Below are 21,808 nucleotides of genomic sequence, written 5' to 3'. Positions count from 1 at the left end.
CAGTTTGAAATACAACAAAATTAGATCTAATTTATTATTATTATTATTATCACAATAATAATAATAATAATAATAATAATAATAATAATAATAATAATAATAATAATAATAATAATTAATGTTATTAAGTCGTGGCCACACAATTTTTATTTTGTCCCATGTCACCAGATGAGCTCTGTAAATTACACTGCTGCACTACTGTGTAAAACAAATAACTGAATAAGCCGCCGCCGCCTTGACATTGTCTCACATTTATGACGTTTCTGTTTACTAAGGAACTGCCCCCCCCCTGGCTTCGTTGTAGCATTTTTTTTTCTTACCAAATATTCCAACATCTACTTACCAGACAGGTACGGCAGCTCTCTATATTGTTTATACACATTACTTAGACTGAAAACACGCTAAGTCCTTGTGTTGAGAGTTTAAACAAACGCTGAAGCTGAACCATGGAGACGGCATGACAGTTTAGCTTGTTGCTCCACGTAAGAGCTAACTAGCCACCTGCTAACCAGTTAGCTAAGCAGCGTTAACTGTCGAAACCGGCCTCTGTTTTTAAATCTGCTTAGTGGTTGTTATTCCATCTCTAGTGTAGAACGAAATAAGCCTAAGAGACAGCTAAATAAATGCAGGAGTTTTTGTTTCAAGTGACCAGTATGGTGAGACGACGGTTAATCTGTTGACAGGTGAGCAGCATGTTGGATAGCAGCAGTGGATGTTCATTCTGTTAGATTTTGTAGATTCACACGGTCTTTTTATGTTTCACATCGAAAACCTTCGAATGCATTCAATAACGGGTACATCTAAGCGGTATTTTGTGATGGTGTTTATTTTTGTCAACTTCCAAAAGATGCTTTATTAGTTAATATTGGTAAACTTGGTGCTAACGGCAGTATTCTTATAGTAATTGCTCAGAACATGACGTAAAACGTAAATCACTGTCACCAACTGAAATTGAGTTACGATAATTTCCTTTTTGTAAATAAGAGAAATCCAAACTTTTTGAGCATAATATGAAAACACATTCGTCAAGGTGGTCACCTACTTGCAAGGTATTCATAACCTTGAAAATGTGTTCAACTGTAACCACAAACTTGACTGTGCTTTGTTTTATTTTATGTGCTCAACCAACAGAAGATGGTGTTTCATTGAAGTGGAAGGCCAATAACACACGCTTCTACAAAATAATTGTAATGTGACATTTTACATGCTAATCTAATATGTAGAGTCTCACTGCAGACACAAATAACTTTGCTCAAAATGCTAAATGTCACTGTGATGAAATCACAGAAGACTAAAGAGGAAAGAAAACAACGTTGCAACTGAGATTCACATCACAACATTTCAATATTACGACCTTGATACGAGCAAAATGTAGCTTCTTAGCATAACGTGTTTACTGGAAAACTAACCCTGAATTCACCGCTCAAAGGTAAAACATGGCCTCATCACGATGCAGGTCAGAGTTGATGGAAAGACGAACAGTTAAATATGAGACAATCCTGGAAAAAAGACCTGTTAGAGGTTGTAAGAGCTGAGTGGAGATTCACAATGAGAGACTGTGATAACATTAACATCACACCTGGACCACAGTAATTACTAATGTGATCATTTATTTCAGGGGTGTCAAACTCATTTTCGTTTTGAGCCAAACCGAGATCATAAATACTCTTAAAGGGCCGGTTGTGCCAGAATGTATTGATAAAACTTGTTCACAAACTTTAAAATGTCAATGAATTCTTAAATATTATTGGACATCTTTTCAGTCCCTCCAGGATTTTGTGATTCTTTTTGTGATTTTTTTTTTTTTTGCAATAAAAATCAAAGTGTTTGTGGTACTAATTTGGAAATATTTGCGCTTACTTATGACAGTAAATGTGACTTTTATTACTCGCTGAATAGATCATAGACTCTAATCTGACATCAATTAAGGCTGAGGCAGATGTTTTGATACAAGTAAGAAAGTTTTTGACAATTTTTGAGAAAAATATGCAATAAACTCCCAATTATTAGCGCAAAAAAATGGGAGGGATTTGTTGATTTTACATGAATTTCTACAAAAATTCTCAAGAAACTGGAGGGACTGATTGATATACTTTGACAGTAAACAGATAAAACCTGCATTGACTTGATTGATAACATATTTAAGCTCACTTAGTGTTTAGTCTAGAATCTAGAGGGCCACATGAAAAGCTCTGGCGGGCCGAATTTGGCCCACGGGCCTTGAGTTTGACACGTGTGATTTATTTGATCAATATTTGCTGTTTCTGCATTGCTCCTAAAGGCTGGGATCTTAAATGGAGTGAGTGTTGAGCCCCAGTGAGATGACTGACCAGGGCAACAACAATCACAACATCTCCTGCAACCCCTTTGTTGCCCTCTTCACCTCACTGGCTGATGCCAAGCAGTTTGCATCAAGCCAAAACCCACAACAGCAACCGCAAACTTCTAAACCACCATGTGAGTAGAGTTAAAAGTCAGTCCATTACAAAATCCACACACTGAATGTATAGTACAGAACTGTTTGTTGCGATGTGCCTTCCTGATATGTTGGATAAAGGTAATAAACATGTTTTTATGTATTTATTTTGAAGGTCAAAAGACTTTATTTCGTCCTTGTTGTCTCAGTGAAACAGTTTTAGCTCAACCTCCACGGAGCTTCAGTGCATAGAGGTTTTGTTCAGTATTCCTCTACTTTTAAGAGATGTTAGTTGTTTTGACCTTGCTGAGTTCCTCAGTTCATCTCTGCTGTTTCTTTATAAAAAAATAAAGTCACAGCAGGTTTTAGCAAAACATTAGCAGCATCTGTTGTTTATGCCAGTTGTTCACTAGTAATAATAATCCAGACTAATTAAATAAAGTCCCAGTTTTTATGATGTCATTTCATCAACTGGTAAAAGTTTCATATCTTTACTACCTTGTTTTACTGTAGAATTACCCGACTGGAGGAATAATTGTTTTTTATTACATTTTTAAAACTATTTATTTATTTAATGACCTACTTCCTTTACATACACACTTACCATTTGCATAAATGGATTTGAAGGTTTTAATGATTCATTTGAACTGTTTTTTTTCACCTGGTGTGAAATTATTGTACAAGGTGCAATTTCAGTGCATTTTATAAACAGGAGTCATATGCACAAGTTTCAGTCTATTGTGCATTTTCTCTTATCTACATAGGAACAGGCTAAAATATATACACGTTTACCAATATTTGCTTAAATTGTCCTTCACCAAGTCTCAGAGAAACTGATTTTTCCGGATATCAATACGGTTCTGGCGAGATACTCAACATTTATTAGCAGGGTTGTTGGTTTTTTACTATGAACTCAATGGGTTTGAGGTGGAGTCGATTTAGAAAGCTTTATGTTACCCTTCATTATCCATTTCCAAACGACATTTAATGTGTGTTTGGTTAATAGTGCCAATGTTTCAATCATCATATTGAAGACTTTTCCATTGTAAATGGTATAATTCATTTTTGATAGCCCATTTCTTATTTGAATGTCAGTTTAAGTGTAAGTTTATTTAGTTTTTCATCTAAATTGATACTGATTTTACACAGTTTTATTAGCTTCTGGGAGATTTTGTGTTGTTTTCTATCAGAAACAAACTTCTTTGGTTTAATGAAATTTTCTTTTATTGTAATTCTGCCTGAGGTGTCAATAATTTTGCCCCTCCACATCATAACACTGCCTCCACCAAAAGCTGTTTTGGCAGCATTAGTTTAGAGATTTTTACATGTTTTCCATTGGCACAACCCACATAATCAACTCTTCTGCTTAATCCCACAAATGTATTTTCTATATTAATAAACAGGCATCAAATTTATTGCCATTGTTACAACAAATGACAAAAAACCAAACAGAAATGTGTGACTCTTTTGCAGAGTTTATGTGATGCTCTTAAAGTATAAAGTCATATATCATAAACACTTGAAGACTAAGAGGTTAATTAGTAATAATTTAACTTTCCAAAGCCAATACAATCTTTTCATCTGACCTCGCTCTGTCTGCTGCCACAGCGGAGGACTCGGGAGGAAGCCACTCGGAGTCGGAGGTCTCCGCCACTGACAGCGTCGACGACAACGACTCCATAGCAGAAATCAGTCGCTCCTTCCGGTCCCGGCAGGAGCTTTGTGAACAGCTCAATGTCAACCACATGATCCAGAGAATATTTCTGATCACGCTTGATAACGGTGAGTACAGGCTGATTATTTTGAGGCAAAATTTGCTGGGTTAAAACACTCGCAGCCTGGCGTTCTGATATTGTGATGAATATGTCAGAGCAGAGGGTCAATGCTGTATGGCAGCTTTTAAGTGCGTTTGGCTTTAAGGTGACACCAGTTGGTAAAATCTTCTAGTACTTAGAAGTTGTGTTTTATCCAAAAATCAAGGGGTACTTAGTAATTAGTGTGTCTTACTTGGTATTAACTCTAGCAGTATCTCAGGGAACTCCTCGGTTCTGAGATCACGGTTACTGAGGTAAGATCTTCTCAGATGATTTTCCAACTGAGACGAGACAAGTCTGTCAAATGCAGTTAAAAAGTAAATCAGCTGAATATTACCAGTAAAAGATGTTTTCCCCGGAGGTCTTTCTTTCACATGAAAAGCGCAGTTGAAAGCAAGAGGCTTTGCTGATGACAAGACTGATCATAAATAGTTGCAGGGTCTGTTTTGCTCTGGGGACGTTCTTGGATGCAACTCATTATCTTTTAAAAGTCAAACTTTCCAGGCAGAAATGAGTCACCGCACTTACAGATGACACAAAGACCTCCACCACTGCATGGCCTTGCTGTGAGCTGGCTGGGTCTCTCATCACACAGACTGTTCAAAAATGAGTCATGAGTCAAGATGTATTATAGAACCTGCCTATTGATCTAAAGCTCCGCCTTGGGGCTGCGGTCCCCAGCCTCCAGCTGAACTCCCACCCATACAGAGATCTCCTCTCCTGCAACTCCTCCACTCAGCTCCTTCAGACTAGCAGCAGTTACCAAACAACTTGTGGAAGTGGTAGTCTGCTGAGCTTATCATACAAACTACTTCTCTCACTCCTCAGAACGGTTGTAAGTGGCATAACGGAGGAGCATTGCTGTGACGATGTGTTCAAGGGGCATGTCGGAAAGGGTTGGAGCTTCTTCAAGAGGGAGAGGCCCAATTCCAAAGGGTCGGATACAGCTATGTTGCAAAGTCAAATTTCTTTTAAGTTATGTTGATACAGCATTTTCATAACAACTAAAGGCAACACAATTACTTGACCGTGTTATAGAATCGGACTATGTGCCTGGAAAATACGTAACACCGCCCCTTAAAGCCATATTCTGACCCTATTATTTGATTTTTTGAGTCTTATTGGACCAGGCGATGTTTTTCCAATCTGATAATGTTTTGTTAGCATGTGTGAATTATAGCCTCATTTCCTGTTCTTGGCAGACAGCGGTAGCATTGGGTGTAGGCTTCTGCTGCTGGAGCAACTTCTCCGCCAGGTTCATATCTTGTAATCATTAATTCTTTTGAGCTAGTGAAACTTTTTTCTGTCATCTCAAACTAGTTTGTCGTTCTCTGATATCAACAAGGATTCTTTTTTTTTGTCCGCAAAACTGCAGACTTTTTTGGATCGTTCTCTATAAATCAGAGATCTTCAAGGCCTCTTGAATCCCACATCTCGATGCTTGAATGGGTTGATCTGCTGCCATAATATCTGATAAAAAGGCCAGTCAGTGTAGCTTATTATTGAGTGGGGGGGTATATTTGATTTACTTCAGGAATAAACTTGTATTTTGCTTGTTTTATTTTTTACTTTATGTCAAATTTGAAATATATAATATATTTTAATTTTGGGATTTCTTTTGTTCACGCCAGGCGACCCCAGTCTGAGAGGAGGCAATGGGATCCCTCCTCGATGCGTTTACCTGGAAGAAATGGCTGCAGATCTGGACGGCCAGGATTGGCTGGACAAGGACAACGTAGAGCAGGTTAAAAACCATGTTAAAAATTATAGATGGCACAATTTGTAAAGATATGTTTGAATTCCAGCATGACAGCAGCTGTTTCAATTTAAATTTCTGGTTTATTCCCGGCTTTTCTTTTTAACTATTATTTCATATACAGTGTGTGTTTTTATTTGCTACCTGTTTGCTGCTGTAGACCAGGAATTACCTTATTGAGGGACAAAAAACTATTTTCTAATCTAGTCTAGTCATTATTATATATCCTTTGGTAGTTTTTCATGAATTGTTGACAAAAACCGCAGAAAATATCATATAATTTAATTAGAACCTGCTGAGTTATCGGCTCCGATTTAATTTTGGGAGATCGTGATCGGCCGATACTTAAATGTGGAGCCAATTTTATCCACCGATTTACCTCTGCAAAGGTCCAAAAATCAGCCACTGTCCTCTTCTGCTGTGCCATGACAGAGGTTTGACTGACAGGCCGGCCCACCAGGTCATGTCTGCATGTTTGTAATTAATAATAGCCACCCCACTGTTGCTAATTGACGACTTTCTTGCTATGTTTAGCAGCATTTCAAGCATAAAAATTTGCCTGGATTGACAACCAGCCAGAAAAACTGCAACTGGTGCACTGCTAAACCATACATTATTTTGTAAAAATGTTTAAGCAGCACTCTACTACCATTGATTTTGATTCAGTTTGGAGAACATTTGGTTTTGTAGCAGTGTCTTTTGCCTTAGAAACATGAATGAAATGAGCTCAGGGGTGTTTTTGCTTCTCCTGTAGGCTCTGTTTAACCGCCTGCTGCTCCTGGAGCCAGGAAACCATCTCATCTACATGACCTCCTGCAGTGCAGTGAACCTGTCGGCTGACCGGGACGCTGGAGAGAAATGTGCCATCCCTTACCTCTTTGCTTCTTACCAGAGGGCAAAGGAGGAGGTGCACTTTTTTTCCTTTAAAGAATTTTTACTGAAATTGGATCACAAGCATCACCCGTCTTCCAAAGTAACTTGATAAATTAATTTTTGTCTTTGCAATCAGTTAACAAAAGTCCCAGAGAAATTACACTCGTTTGCCATACGCTGCAAGAACCTGACAGTGTCCAACGCGCGCACCGTTCTGCTGACCCCAGAGATTTACGTCAACCAGAACGTCTACGAGCAGCTTCTGGACCTGTGGCTTGACGGTTTCAGATCAGCACGTAGGTCCATCTTTGGAGCTAAGAGTCCTGACTGTATCAGTTTTACTTTCATCTTCGTCTGTGCTCAGTAAAATATTCTTCCCACACACTCCCGGTGTTTTAGGCTCCGAGGACATGATTGTGTTTCTGGAGGAGGTCCTTGCAGGCATATTCTCTGACCAAGAGGTGCGTACCTTTGAGGAGGTGATAGTTCCGGTCTTTGATATCTTCCAGGGGCGCATCAAAGACTTGGACCTTTGCCAGCCTCTGCTCTACTACTACCTGGATGTTCTCCTCTATTTTTGTCACAATAAGGACATTGCCAAGGTCAGAAGACAAAACCAGACGTGTAATCTGAGCCACATTGTCACGAGGCCGTCCTTTAGTATCATCCCGTCCGTTCCTGTTTGGTGTTTGCAGGTGTTGATGGAGCACATTCAGCCCAAAGACCCAGCTAATGGTCTGCAGTACCAGAGCAGCCTGCTGGGGGTGATTTTGAACATATCCTGCTTGCTGAAAACCCCGGGTGTCGTAGAGGGCCATGGCTACTTCCTGAACCCTTCTCGCTCCAGTGCCCAGGAGACAAAGGTCCAGGAAGCCAACATTCACCAGGTATATGGCCGTAATCAGTTTGCTTTGTTGGCATTTTTACAAGAAGGAAACTAAGCTTCGCCAAATTCTTCTTGTTGCAGTTCATGGGTCAATTTCATGAAAAACTGCACCAGATCTTGAGGAGCTTGCTGCAGCCGGCCAGTGAGACGCGCCACTTGCTGCTCACCTGGCTTGGCCGCTGTCTGGAGGCAAACGCGGGTCGTGCTAAGATATGGGCCAACCAGGTGCCAGAGCTCTTCTTCCAAATGTACGCCTCCGATGCGTTTTTCCTCAACCTGGGGGCCGTTCTGCTGAAGCTGTGCCAGCCGTTCTGCAAGCCCCGTTCACCCAAGCTGCTAGACTTCGACCCGACATACTGCTGCCACAAAGACCTGAGCGAAGAAGTCCGACGTGATCGCAGTATCCACGCAAGAGGTCATTATATGAGGTTTTCATACTCTGCCTCTGGAGCTTTTTCACACTCGTGACACGTCACAGCAACAAACTTTAATGGATTTAATTGGAGTGTTATGTGACAGACCTACACAAACAAGCACATAATTGTGCCATAGAATGAAAAAGATGCAATAAATATTTACACCGAAGCACACATCAGGCAAATGCTACCAAAATCCACTTTTTTTGCTCATATGTCACCTATATCTGACACGTCACGGCAGACTGAACAGCCCAGTTCGGATCTTTCCATCCCAAAACAAAAAGTATGAAGCATGTGCCACTTGAATATGTGGTACTAATTCGACCACTTGGTCGATTGTTTTCAAAGCATATGCAGCGAAAACGGTCACATCGCATTTTATCTGACCTAATTCTGCTCCAGAAGAAGCCGGACTTTAACGGTAAACTTACGGAAGAAGTTTGTGTCAGTGAAGCATTTCACAATCCCACAACTTCTGGCATTCAAACAGGTCACTTTGGGTCGTAAACCATTCACACACACAAGTGTAGTTGACATCTCATTTAATTAGTAGTATGAACAACCACGCAAAGAAAAAAAAAAGTATTTTAGCGGTTGGAAGTGAGCATCTAGACCTGCTGCGCGAATGCAGCAGCAGGACAATGCATAAAATGCAAAAAGGTTTATGGTTGTAAATTCATAAAATATAAAAAAGTTCTAGGCGTGTGAATATTTTGTAAAGCACTTTATGCATTTGTTTTGGTGTAGCGGATGCCTGCAGTATTTGACGGAACAATTGTTAGAATTATTACTAATTACCAAGTAAATATTCCTTTCCCAGGTCTTGAGAAGGAGACCTGCTTGACCCCTTTGCCCCTTCAGCAGCAGGTGGAGTCTGCACAAACCTACACCCTGCTGACTGAAAACCTCGTCTTCACGCAGCTCACCCTGCATCTTGGCTTTCACCGGTACGAATCACTTGACATCAATCTCCCAGTTTTATAGAAAACGCTTTCATTTTTATTAAACCCTGTACTTGTGTGTGTGTGTCCGCCCAGACTCCATGAGCAGATGGTCAAGATGAACCAGTCGCTCCATCGGCTCCAGGTGACCTGGCAGGACGCCCAGCGCGCAGGCAGCCCGCTGTCCGAGCAGCTCCTGGAGCAGTTTGAACGTCTAATGATCGTGTATCTGTCAACCAAAGCTGCCACAACGCAGCCCGCCATGCTGCAATGTTGCCTTAACCTGCAAGCTTCCACTGCTGCTCTGCTTGTTCAGCTGAGCATGGGAAACCAGGGGCCCGAACATGTAGCACTCAGCTTTCCCCTGGCGTCGCAGCACACCACCATGCTCTGCTACGTACCAGGTATGTCAGAGTCAGAGGCTTGGCTGAGGAATAATAAAATACATTTTAAAATGGTTGCAGCTGTTTGTGTAATGTGGCTGTGGTTAGTTGCTCAGAATATGTTCATTGAGTAAAGCTGAAAGTCCCTGAACACAACAGCCATGAGTAAACCTGGACTGTTTTTGTTTTTTGTCAGAGTTTTTTGCAGAAAACTTGGGAGACTTCTTCATCTTCCTGCGCCGCTTTGCAGAGGATATCTTGGAGACTTCCGCGGAAAGCCTGGAGCAGATCCTTAACTTCATAACTGTCTTCATGGGAAACGTGGAGAAGTGCGTGACGATTATTTGAGTGATCGATTACTCTGGCGATTAATTGATTAATTGCATTTGAAAAAAATTGCCACAGTCTGCAGATTTCTCATGTAACTACTTAAGCTTATTTTACATAAAAATACAAATAATTAAAAACATTAATTCCTTTTCAAGTAAGAAAACCAAAATGCTCTTGCCTAAAATGCAACAAGAAGATTCCTACAGTGAACACTTGATCATTTGTAGCAAAAGACGCATCTGCAGCTAAATAGATCCTTCTAACATCAGCGTGTGGAAAATCTCAGGTCTTTCTGCTTGACTTGGCATCAATACAACTTAGAGCTGACTTGTTGACTGTTTTATAGGTTTACTGATTAATAATTTGATGTAAAAGGGGCTTAATAATAGATTTTTACAGAATCTGAACTAGGTGAAGCTAAAACTGCCTCTAGAGCAGTTCTGAGTAGAACAGGTTTAAAGAAAAGCATATATATTTTTATCTTAAATGCAATATATATACATTTTTTTATAACATTTTTAGTTATTGCTCTGAGTGTGTTCTTGCAGCAAATGGACATTTTTTTTGACTAATTGTTTCAGCCCTATATTTAGCTTTCAACTTGTCTCTGTGATCCCCCATGTTTGAAATGCGAACCAGGATGAAGAATCCCCATTTAAGAGCAAAGCTTGCAGAAGTATTGGAAGCCGTGATGCCTCACATGGAGCCACTGGCTCCTGGTGCTTCTCAGCCCATCGTTTTCCAGAGGGAGAGAGTTTTCTGCTCCTACCCCCATGCACCTCAGCTGGCTGAGGCCCTCATCACTGTGTTTGTCGACATTGAATTTACAGGTAGGTCAAAGTTCATTTCTTAGGGTTAAATTTGTCCACGTCTTATCTAGCGGAACCTGCTCCCGATTTTGTATTTCCGTCATTACTACTGATTTTAAACAATCATTTAAGACTACGATTAAATCAGCCTCGTCTAAAAAGACAGGTCAGTACTGAAAACAAGATTTGGATCAAAGTTGGATGTTTCACATAGTCTGTGAGTTTGGATTAATTGCGCGGGTTTACCTGTGAGTTCTATTGGAAGTATGAGAATCTGCTTGGTGTAAAACAAGCAGAGTTTAGCTTGTTAACTTTTCTTTCCATTTTTACCCAGGTGACCCTCATCAGTTTGAACAGAAATTCAACTACAGGAGACCGATGTATCCGATTCTGAGGTACATGTGGAGCAAAGACGGCTACAGAGAGAGCATCAAGGTGAATAAACGAACGATGTCTGAACCTTACCTATCTCAATGCTTTGCCTTTTTATGTAAAGGTATTTCTTTATAACTAGAAACCTGGATGTTTTTCTGACTTTGAAGTGTTCTTGTATGATTTTCTTTTGCTGTCCCAGTATAGCATCTTTAAGCCCTGTAGTATATGTTACACAAAAGCTCAATTTGGTTCAGTTTAGTTCAGTTTACCTAGGCACTGTTTAAGTGAACTCTATTTTATTAATAACTTTTCAGCTATTATTCGATTCCGTTCAATTCAGCTCAATTAAATTCCTCTGAACATTTGTTTTATTCACAGCAATAATAAAAAATTATAAGAAATTGGTCCAAACATACTAAGCTAAATTCAGTCTCATTCACTTCAGTAATTAAAGACAGCAGGAAAGGCGAACATCATGGGTGGGATAACAGCATGAAAATATGCTTTAACTTTCTTGCTGATGTTCATGACAGACATTGGTGTAAAGCTTTCAAAGATAATGCAGAGTTGATGATCTGGCTGGCTTTTAATTTGAAAATGTAGATGTTTGGTCACAGAGCAGATGAAGTCTGATAATCTATTTTATAATTTTAAGGTTCATTCCAGAGGAATAAAAAAACTTTAACCAAGAATAAACAAAGTGGTGCAAAAACATCTTCTTCTAGTTCAGTGATGCTTTCTTAAATTTTTCAATGTTCTGAACACACTAAAAAGTAAGAAAGCTGTTGGTTAAATGGGAGTATGAATTAAAATGTTTCTGATTCTATGTTGAATTATCTGCTTTTTTCATGCTTGTTTCAGCATTTGGCAAACTATGCATCCGAGAACCTGGAGGCCATGAACCCTCCTCTGTTCCTCAGGTTCCTCAACCTGCTCATGAATGATGCCATCTTCCTATTGGATGAGGCTATCCAGGTGGGTCCGCCCGGTGAAGATTAATTCTCAACATACAACACAATGAAGACACATTTGTTCCTCGTGTCAAATATGAACTGGGAACCCCAAACATTAGCTGTGATCTCAACGTAACTAAAGTCAGTTTTTGTTTTTGTTTTCCTGCAGTACTTGAGTAAAATTAAGATTCTGCAGCTTGAGCGGGACAGAGGGGAGTGGGAAAGCCTGGCCCCTGATGTCCGAAGAGAAAAGGAGTCAAGCCTGCAGATGTTTGGACAACTGGGACGCTTCCACAATATCATGTCCAATGAGACTATCGGCACACTGGCCTTCCTTACCTCAGGTCAGGCAGGGAAAAAAACACTGCACAAAATAATAAGCCTTTGTTTTACCTTGAAAATTATTTAAATGTTTAAGTATAATCTCTCCAAATATTGAAATTATAACATTTTACCTGAAAATGTTGAGAGGCATGCACCAATCATCTACAGCTAACGTTTTATAATTCAGTGATGCTTGAATAGTTTAGGTAAGTTCAGTTTATTAGTTTACGTAACAAGGGCAATGTTCAATGAACTTTAATAAAAGATGTTTTGCACCAGATTTAGCTCATGTTAGTTTCCATCTGCAGTATCAGAGCAAGAGAGAATGTTGTTACTTTCAGGATGACTTTTAAGTGTTGCACCTCATATCAAATATTACATGCTTTTTAAAGAATAATATCTAAAGTAAGGCACATCAATGAAAGGGGGCACAGTCGAGTTAAGTTTATACTTCTGGCTACCTCCTTTTTAAATAAATAGTTATCTAAATATATATTATGGTATTTGAAATATTTATGATAAACAAATAAGCCAAACTAAATTAAACATTTACCTCAACTGGACCTTCAGAAAAAATGTTTTGACATTTTCTTTAAAAATAAAATGTTGTTGCCATTGGCAGTATTCTGGGTTATTGACACGTTTTTGTGTTTTAGAGTTGGAAAAGAATGAATTTCTTTTTAAGTTTAAGCAACAGAAGATTAACACCAACTGGGAAGACAGTGTTTGTATTAGGGGACATCCCACAGTTACACAGGAATTTCAGTCTGTAATTCACTATGAACATCAATGTAAAGGGTGGAAACCACTTATATTGTTGGGCAAATCCCAGATTAGGTAGAATAGCTAAATGGTGTGTTTGGTCCATAATACAGTTTTGGAGGACATGGATGCAAAATCAGGCTGAGATTTTTAAAAATTCATTGTGACACTTACTAAAGTGTTCATTTCCTGTTTCAATCATTTTCCTACAAAACTCACCTAAAAGATGTGTTGGAATTAGAAAATATTTGAAAGGGTTAACTAAGCCATCCATCCATCCATCCATCCATCCATCCATCCATCCATCCATCCATCCATCCATCCATCCATCCATCCATCCATCCATCCATCCATCCATCCATCCATCCATCCATCCATCCATCCATCCATCCATCCATCCATCCATCCATCCATCCATCCATCCATTCATCCATCCATCCATCCATTCATTCATCCATCCATTCATTTTCTTCCGCTTATCCGGGGTTGGGTCGCGGGGGCAGCAGCTTCAGAAGGGAGGCCCAGACTTCTCTCTCCCCAGCCACTTCTTTCGGCTCCTCCGGGGGAATCCCAAGGCGTTTCCTCGCCTCAAAGCTGTACGGAAGTCTTTCTCCATGGCCTCTCCAAACTCCTCCCACGCCCAAGTTTTTGCCTCAGCGACCACCGGAGCCGCATGCCGCTTCCCTCGCCGGTACCCATCAGCTGCGTCTGGAGTCCCACAAGCCAAAAAGGCCCGATAGGGACTCCTTCTTCAGCTTGACAGCATCCCTCACCGAAGGTGTCCACCAACGGGTTCGAGGGTTGCCGCCGCGACAGGCACCAACAACCTTGCGGCCGCAGCTCCGATAAGCCGCCTCGGCAATGGAGGCACGGAACATGGTCCACTCAGACTCAATGTCCCCAACCTCCCCCGGAACGGGTTCAAAGTTTGGCCGGAGATGGGAGTTAAAGCTCCGTCTCACAGGGGACTCCGCCAGACGTTCCCAGCAGACCCTCACTACACGTTTGGGCCTGCCAGGTCTGACCGGCTTCCTCCCCCACCACCGGAGCCAACTCACCACCAGGTAGTGGTAAGTGGACAGCTCCGCACCTCCGCAGATCCGATGAAACGATGACAAAATCGATCATCGAACTGCGGCCTAGGGTGTCCTGGTGCCAAGTGCACATATGGACACCCTTATGCTTGAACATGGTGTTCGTGATGGACAATCCGTGACGAGCACAAAAGTCTAACAGAACACCACTCAAGTTCAGATCAGGGGGCCGTTCCTTCCAACCACGCCCCTCCAGGTCTCCCCGTCATTGCCCACGTGAGCGTTGAAGTCCCCCAGTAGAACAACGGAGTCCCCAGGAGGGGCACTCTCCGGTACCCCCTCTAAGAACTCCAAAAAGGGTGGGTAATCTGAACTGTTGTTCGGCCCGTAAGCACAGACAACAGTCAGAACCCGTCCCCGCACCCGTAGGCAGAGGGAGGCTACCCTCTCGTTCACCGGGGTAAACCCCAACGTACAGGCGCTGAGATGGGGGGCAACAAGTATGCCCACTCCTGCCCGGCGTCTCTCACCGTGGGCAACTCCAGAGTGGAAGTACGTCCATCCCCTCTCAAGGAGACTGGTTCCAGAACCAGAGAGGTGAGGCCAACTATTTCTAGCCGGAACCTCTCAGCCTCTCACACTAGTTCCTGTTCCTTCCCCACCAGAGAGGTGACGTTCCACGTCCCAAGAGCCAGCTTCTGCAGCCGAGGATCAGACCACCAGGGTCCCCTCCCTCGGCTGCCGCCCGTAACACATAGCACCCAACCCCTTTGGCCCCTCCGACAGGTGGTGAGCCCATTGGAACGGGGACCCACGTCTCCTCTTTGGGCTGAGCTCGGCCGGGCTCTGTGGGTAAAAGCCCGGCCACCAGGCGCTCGCCATCGTGCCCCACCTCCAGGCCTGGCTCCAGAGTGGGGCCCCGGTGACCCACGTCCGGGCGAGGGAACGCTAGATCCAAGGTTGTTGTGCATCATAAGGCGTCTTCGGGCTGCGCTTTGTCTGGTTCCTCACCTAGGACCTGTCTGCCTTGGGTGACCGTACCAGGGGCATAAAGCCCCAGACAGTATAGCTCCTAGTATCATTGGGACACTCAAACCCCTCCACCACGATAAGGTGGCAGCCCGAGGAGAGGTTAACTAAGCTATATGTGCCCTAAATAATTTGTCCTTCTGTTTCCGTCTCTCCCTCAGAGATCAAGGGCATCTTTGTGCACCCGTTTCTGGCCGAGAGGATCATCTCGATGTTGAACTACTTTTTGCAGCACCTGGTTGGTCCAAAGATGGGTGCACTTAAAGTCAAAGACTTCAGCGAGTTCGACTTTAAGCCACAGCAGCTCGTTTCAGACATCTGCACAATCTACCTAAACCTGGGGTGTGTTACAAAGATTCCTCTGTCATAAATTGATCTGACGAAGTAAAGAATCTCTTAAATGGCTGTTGTTGTTTTTATTCACACTTTGTTGAGCATTAAAATTTGTGTGTTTTCTCAATGTGGCAGAAATGGATTTCGAAGTAGAAAGTTAACTTCTGAGTAAAATTTTAACATGACACGTTTGTCTTTTGCAGTGATGAGGAAAATTTCTGCGCCACAGTCCCGAAGGACGGACGATCGTATTCGCCGACGCTCTTCTCCCAGACTGTCCGTGTGCTAAAGAAGATCAACAAGCCTGGTGACATGATTGTGGCGTTTGGACTCCTTGCAGATAAAATTAAGGTATCTTTTTTTTTTTCCTGTATTATGACAAAAAAAAAATTTTAATGGTCAGTAAAAGAGAAGCAGTATTTATTTATTTATTTATTTATTTATTTATTTATTTATTTATTTATTTATTTATTTATTTATTTCATGGATCACTTGTGTTTAGTCCCATGCAGACAGGCAGCAGCAGGAAGAGGAAACGTATGCAGACGCTCCAGATGAATTCTTGGACCCCATCATGTCCACCCTGATGTTGGATCCTGTTCTTCTTCCCTCTTCTAATGTTACTGTAGATCGATCCACTATAGCAAGACATCTCCTCAGGTTTGTAACTTCAAAACACTATGTCACTCATTTGTTTAAATGTCCTTTTTACAGTCTTTCCTTTTGTAGATTAGTGATGGGACAGCAGTTTATTGGAGTGTACTGAATCTCTAGAATCAGTTCACTCAAACGATCTGTTCACCGGGTCAAACAGTTCATTTCTGCAGAGTGAAACAGTTCCTCTTCTTGGTCCGTTCATGTTGTGATACAGCACCAGTCCGGCACATTGTGTCGCTCGCTTGGTTTCTACAAGCTAACTGCTAATGTTGTGTCTTAACTCAGGAATTACAGTCTGAAAATATCCTGATTCGTGCTGTATATTAACGTACAGTGCTGATTGTGACAAAATTACAAACAAAAATTCTACATTTCTGGTAGAATTGAGGTTAAATGTTTTAACTTTTGCTACAGTTTTGACCAACATTGTGACCCTGATTCAAATCTGCACTGCATCACCAGTAGAGCCTAATTTATGCAAATGAGCCATTTAGTTGTTTAGCCCCAAAAAGCTCACTATCGCTACACGTTTTGTTTCCTAAGGAAGTCAGAATCCTAATATACAGTTAGAGCCAGAAATATTTGGACAGTGACACAATTTTCGCAAGTTGGGCTCTGCATGCCACCGCATTAGATTTGAAATGAAACCTCTACAACAGAATTCAAGTGCAGATTGTAACGTTTAATTTAAAGGGTTGAACAAAAATATCTGATAGAAAATGTAGGAATTGTATACATTTCTTTACAAACACTCCACATTTTAGGAGCTCAAAAGTAATTGGACAAATAAACATAACCCAAACAAAAAAAAATTTTTTTCAATATTTTGTTGCGAATCCTTTGGAGGCAATCACTGCCTTAAGTCTGGAACCCATGGACATCACCAAACGCTGGGTTTCCTCCTTTTTAATGCCTTGCCAGGCCTTTACAGCCGCAGCCTTCAGGTCTTGCTTGTTTGTGGGTCTTTCCGTCTGAAGTCTTGATTTGAGCAAGTGAAATGCATGCTCAATTGGGTTAAGATCTGGTGATTGACTTGGCCATTGCAGAATGTTCCACTTTTTTGCACTCATGAACTCCTGGGTAGCTTTGGCTGTATGCTTGGGGTCATTGTCCATCTGTACTGTGAAGCGCCGTCCGATCAACTTTGCAGCATTTGGCTGAATCTGGGCTGAAAGTATATCCCGGTACACTTCAGAATTCATCCGGCTACTCTTGTCTGCTGTTATGTCATCAATAAACACAAGTGACCCAGTGCCATTGAAAGCCATGCATGCCCATGCCATCACGTTGCCTCCACCATGTTTTACAGAGGATGTGGTGTGCCTTGGATCATGTGCCGTTCCCTTTCTTCTCCAAACTTTTTTCTTCCCATCATTCTGGTACAGGTTGATCTTTGTCTCATCTGTCCATAGAATACTTTTCCAGAACTGGTCTGGCTTCTTGAGGTGTTTTTCGGCAAATTTAACTCTGGCCTGTCTATTTTTGGAATTGATGAATGGTTTGCATCTAGATGTGAACCCTTTGTATTTACTTTCATGGAGTCTTCTCTTTACTGTTGACTTAGAGACAGATACACCTACTTCCCTGAGAGTGTTCTGGACTTCAGTTGATGTTGTGAACGGGTTCTTCTTCACCAAAGAAAGTATGCGGCGATCATCCACCACCGTTGTCTTCCGTGGACGCCCAGGTCTTTTTGAGTTCCCAAGCTCACCAGTGAATTCCTTTTTTCTCAGAATGTACCCGACTGTTGATTTTGCTACTCCAAGCATGTCTGCTATCTCTCTGATGGATTTTTTTCTTTTTTTCAGCCTCAGGATGTTCTGCTTCATCTCAATTGAGAGTTCCTTTGACCGCATGTTGTCTGGTCACAGCAACAGCTTCCAAATGCAAAACCACACACCTGGAATCAACCCCAGACCTTTAAACTACTTAATTGATTACAGGTTAACGAGGGAGACGCCTTCTGAGTTAATTGCAGCCCTTAGAGTCCATTGTTCAATTACTTTTGGTCCCTTGAAAAAGAGGAGGCTATGCATTACAGAGCTATAATTCCTAAACCCTTTCTCCGATTTGGATGTGGAAACTCTCATACTGCAGCTGGGAGCGTGCACTTTCAGCCCATATTATATATATAATTGTATTTCTGAACATGTTTTTGTAAACAGCTAAAATAACAAAACTTGTGTCACTGTCCAAATATTTCTGGCTCTAACTGTAAAAGCTGCTATTTATTTTTCTGGGGCTGAGGGAAAATTGAGTTGCTACTGCAGCTACTTATTGATTTATTTGGTAACATGATCCACAGACTGGCAGATATTTCTTTCAGACAGTGATCAAATACAAGTTAAAAACAAAAAGAAACGTTATGCTCACAAACGACCTGTGTGGTTGCCTCAGTGGTCCGCGTGCCTGCTCACTGCTCAAGCAATGTGGCTTCATCATGGCACAAACCGTGTTGTGCCACAGACAATTAATTCCCTTGAAGTCACTACTGAAGGTAGTTGTTTCCCTTAAAGCCAGGATTCCCATCCTGGGGCAAAAAATAAAATAAAATAGAATAGAGACTTTTCTCTTTCGTTGAGGAGAAATCCACTGTATCATCAGCACCAAAAGTTGAAGTGAGAGTTGATGAGAAAAACACTTTGTTTTTCTATTTAAAAAAAACAAACATAAATCTTGTGATCATAAATCAATATGAATTAATAAATAAATCAATATCAATCATAAATCAAATGCTGAAAGAATCTGTAATTTATGTTTCATGTTTACATTTATTTTTTAGATTAAGATAATGTATAATATTTGCCCTTCGCTGTACTCTAAGCTATGTTTCTGACATTCAATCGACTCTTAAAACTGTGAATGCAGAAATTGAAAATTGAATCGCTAAAATAAAATTGTGACTTCTTGTTATTTATAATGTCCTCTGTGCAGCGACCAAACCGACCCGTTCAACCGCAGTCCTCTCACCATGGACCAGATCAAGCCAAACGTGGAGCTCAAAGAGCAGATCTCACAGTGGTTGGAGCAGCACAGGCAGGACAAGCAGCAGCAGGGGCCCAGCGGCTAGTCCCACAGTAGAAAAACAGTGACTTCTCCCTTCCTTGTTTTGCTCCTTTGCTTCAGTGGCAAATCCACAGTCTGCTTTCCTCTGTGGATTTCTTCTTACTTCTCTGCTGTAGCTGCTTATTGCATACGCCCACTCATGCTTAATGGACCCTCTCTGTGACAACGGTCCATGCAAACTTCACTTTAAAATCAATAAACAGCAGCTGTGCTCCTCGCGAAGCTCCCTGTCGAGTTAACATTCGCAGGATGGAGGCTGCTTCTGCTTGTGCAGTTATCGCAGTGGGATTTAGCGCCAGAAGCAGCAGTTCAGTGTGAACCTCCTATCTGACCTTTTTACAATGCAAGGTAAGTATTTTAGACAAGTCATGGGTTAATAACATGGAAGCACGAGGTGTTTAACATTTCTAACTGAATTTATCCTTGTGAAGAATACCATACACTGCCTTTAAAGTTCACCAAGACTCCATTCATTTGCACCCGTTGGTTAAACGTCAATTGGCAGGCTCTTTGTAAATAAAATTGGCAAGGTAACATAAAACTAAACATTCATAGAGTCTGATTGATTAACAATAAAGTTCTACTTTTAGGCATTAAAAACCTTAAACACTGTATTTGTGTTTTAACACAGATTATAAGAAAAAAAATGTTCAGGTGGGGTTTTATAAAGTCTATTGATCAGTGTGACTTCAGTTTCCTGAATGTGGCATGAGGGATTCTCACTGCAAAGTCAAACTAAGAGCAACTCAGAATGTGGCTTAAGCAAGAGTAAATTTCGCCTCAGAACAAATGAAAACATAATTTTGAGCTAATTCACCAGGATTTGTTTCAGATTATTCATGGTGTGTTTATGTTCTGTTCATCAAATGCAAGTTATACACTTTCTTCTCATGAGTACTCCGCACAACCACTAAAAAGAAAATCTAACTTTTCCTTTAAATATTTTCCTGCTTAGAAAGAAGTCTTCCTTGTTGGGTGGAAGGCCTTTTTGTAGAATAGTTGAGTTGGTCTAAAATGAACATTTTCAGAGCATTTGCCAGCTTTTCAAGACAATCTGGCTGACTAGCTTCACGTGTGAAATTATGGATCACCTCTGTCAGACACCTAGCAGTGGTAACGGAGGTCTCCTTAGGTGGTCTTGGCCCAGACAGACAGACTGGAAAATGTGATCCAGATTTTATTTTATGTCATCACTGCAACAGAATCCACTTGCCTGTGTCGTCGTCTTAGATTTGTTTCTCTGACTTGATACAGATTCAAGTTATTTCCCTTTACAACCACACTTATTTGAACTAAAGAGCCAAAAAAATGAGCTAGTGTTACCTCAGAGTATATGACTCCTTTTCATCCTGTTGAGCAAAACTTACCTGATCATAGCTCTTCCTTTTGGGTTTAAATGTAGTGCATTAACATTTGAGCAAACAGTCGATCAGTAGAATTGGTGCCTAAAACCCAGAGCTTTGCTGTAAATCTCAGCAAATGAGTTTCATACCTTTAACATGCACATGCTAATTTGTTTCTGTGAATATAAGCAGCTTTGCAGAAGATTGTTGTAAAGGAAAAGGAGATTACATCTTGTGTGTTTGAGTTAAAGAGCTTTAACTCGAGTAGGAGGTGACAAAGTGTGAGGAGTGGCTTTGTTGGCATGCTCTGATTCTGTTTTAAATATTTACCATCCTAATGGTCTTTAAATTACAATGCAATACTTTTGTTTTAAATGTGATTTTAAAAAAATATTTTGGATGTACAGTATGAATAAGAAATAAACTTATGTAAATTATAAGAGATGTTTAGTGATTCTGTGAATTTATCAAACTTATTGATGTGTGTGTACAAATTGAGCTTCTATTTTCCAAATATTTTAGCAAATGGAGCAAAAACATATTGTACATATAAGTTAAACATAAACTTTCTGTTTGTATTTTTGAAAATCCTGCGCCTCAAAAGTTGGGATGTTTAAAGATTTGGGATGAATTTACTGCTAGCACTTTGACAGACTTTTTCCCAACTAGACTTTTTAAAAATATTTTAACATCTGTTAATCATACAGGTTTTAGAGTGTAGACTTTCATGTAAATCTGAAAATCTGGTTTGGTTACTCCATCATAAATGTAAACAATATTTTATGTCATAGTTGTCTTTTTTTAACTAAAGCTAGGAGTTTTATTCTGGTAAAAAGGGACAACAATTACTCTGTCTTAAACATAATCTTAACCATGGTAATCATCAGTAAAGGTGCAGAGTAGGTTTTGGCTGCATGTGGTGAAAAATAAATAAAAACCTAGAAAACCTCTTAAGAACAAAAAAGGTGGTGGCTGCAGACGATCTAAAAAGGCCTGTCTAGACCTGTGTGGCCCTTTTAACATGTTCAATACTGACTTTACCTGGTGTAATTAGAAGAAGCTATGAAAACACAGCAGATATCCTGTATTTCTAGATATCTCTAACGCTTAACAGCGAAACCAGCAACTGGCAATAAACCATTCTTCTAATGAAGCTGCCGCCAGTGAATGTGATGTAGAATGATACACATGCATCTCAGAAAAATAAATATCTGAAAAGTTCTTTAGAGATGTAGTTCAAAATATTTACTTCAGCTAATTTTGATGATTATAGCTAACGAAAACCCAAAATACAGTTTTCCAGAA

General features: G+C 40.7%; 1 protein-coding gene across 2 annotated transcripts; it reads left to right on the top strand.

Annotated features, from left to right (window-relative positions):
* The first annotated feature begins 211 nt into the window (after window positions 1-211).
* Window positions 212-20,943, top strand: ube4a (ubiquitination factor E4A (UFD2 homolog, yeast)). 2 transcript variants are annotated; one of them, XM_008425635.3, is made up of 20 exons: window positions 212-350; window positions 2,282-2,457; window positions 4,025-4,198; window positions 5,862-5,974; window positions 6,741-6,893; window positions 6,996-7,155; window positions 7,259-7,461; window positions 7,555-7,746; window positions 7,827-8,160; window positions 8,985-9,111; window positions 9,202-9,509; window positions 9,685-9,817; window positions 10,458-10,648; window positions 10,962-11,062; window positions 11,864-11,977; window positions 12,125-12,299; window positions 15,266-15,446; window positions 15,641-15,788; window positions 15,940-16,097; window positions 19,029-20,943. In XM_008425635.3, the coding sequence occupies exons 2-20, from the start codon at window positions 2,322-2,324 to the stop codon at window positions 19,162-19,164; spliced, it is 3,237 nt and encodes a 1,078-aa protein (XP_008423857.1). In that variant the 5' UTR covers window positions 212-350; window positions 2,282-2,321; the 3' UTR covers window positions 19,165-20,943. The 2 variants fall into 2 exon arrangements, with proteins under 2 accessions (XP_008423857.1, XP_008423858.1); XM_008425636.3 differs by lacking the exon at window positions 212-350 and adding an exon at window positions 435-683.
* The last annotated feature ends 865 nt before the right edge of the window (window positions 20,944-21,808 follow it).

This window comes from Poecilia reticulata, chromosome 13 (assembly GCF_904066995.2).
Source record: "Poecilia reticulata chromosome 13, P_reticulata-male-v2, whole genome shotgun sequence".
Taxonomy (NCBI): domain Eukaryota; kingdom Metazoa; phylum Chordata; class Actinopteri; order Cyprinodontiformes; family Poeciliidae; genus Poecilia; species Poecilia reticulata.
The sequence above is the reverse complement of the archived record's forward strand: the minus strand, read 5'-3'. Positions and strand labels throughout refer to the sequence as shown.

What these genes read in the sequence shown, in the direction of transcription:
- ube4a (XM_008425635.3), top strand. Translation starts at nt 2,322, where the DNA reads ATGACTGACCAGGGCAACAACAATCACAACATCTCCTGCAACCCCTTT. An exon ending in TCTGATCACGCTTGATAACG is followed by an intron (nt 4,199 to 5,861) that starts GTGAGTACAGGC and finishes TGTTCACGCCAG; the next exon opens with GCGACCCCAGTCTGAGAGGA. An exon ending in TCGCAGTATCCACGCAAGAG is followed by an intron (nt 8,161 to 8,984) that starts GTCATTATATGA and finishes TTCCTTTCCCAG; the next exon opens with GTCTTGAGAAGGAGACCTGC.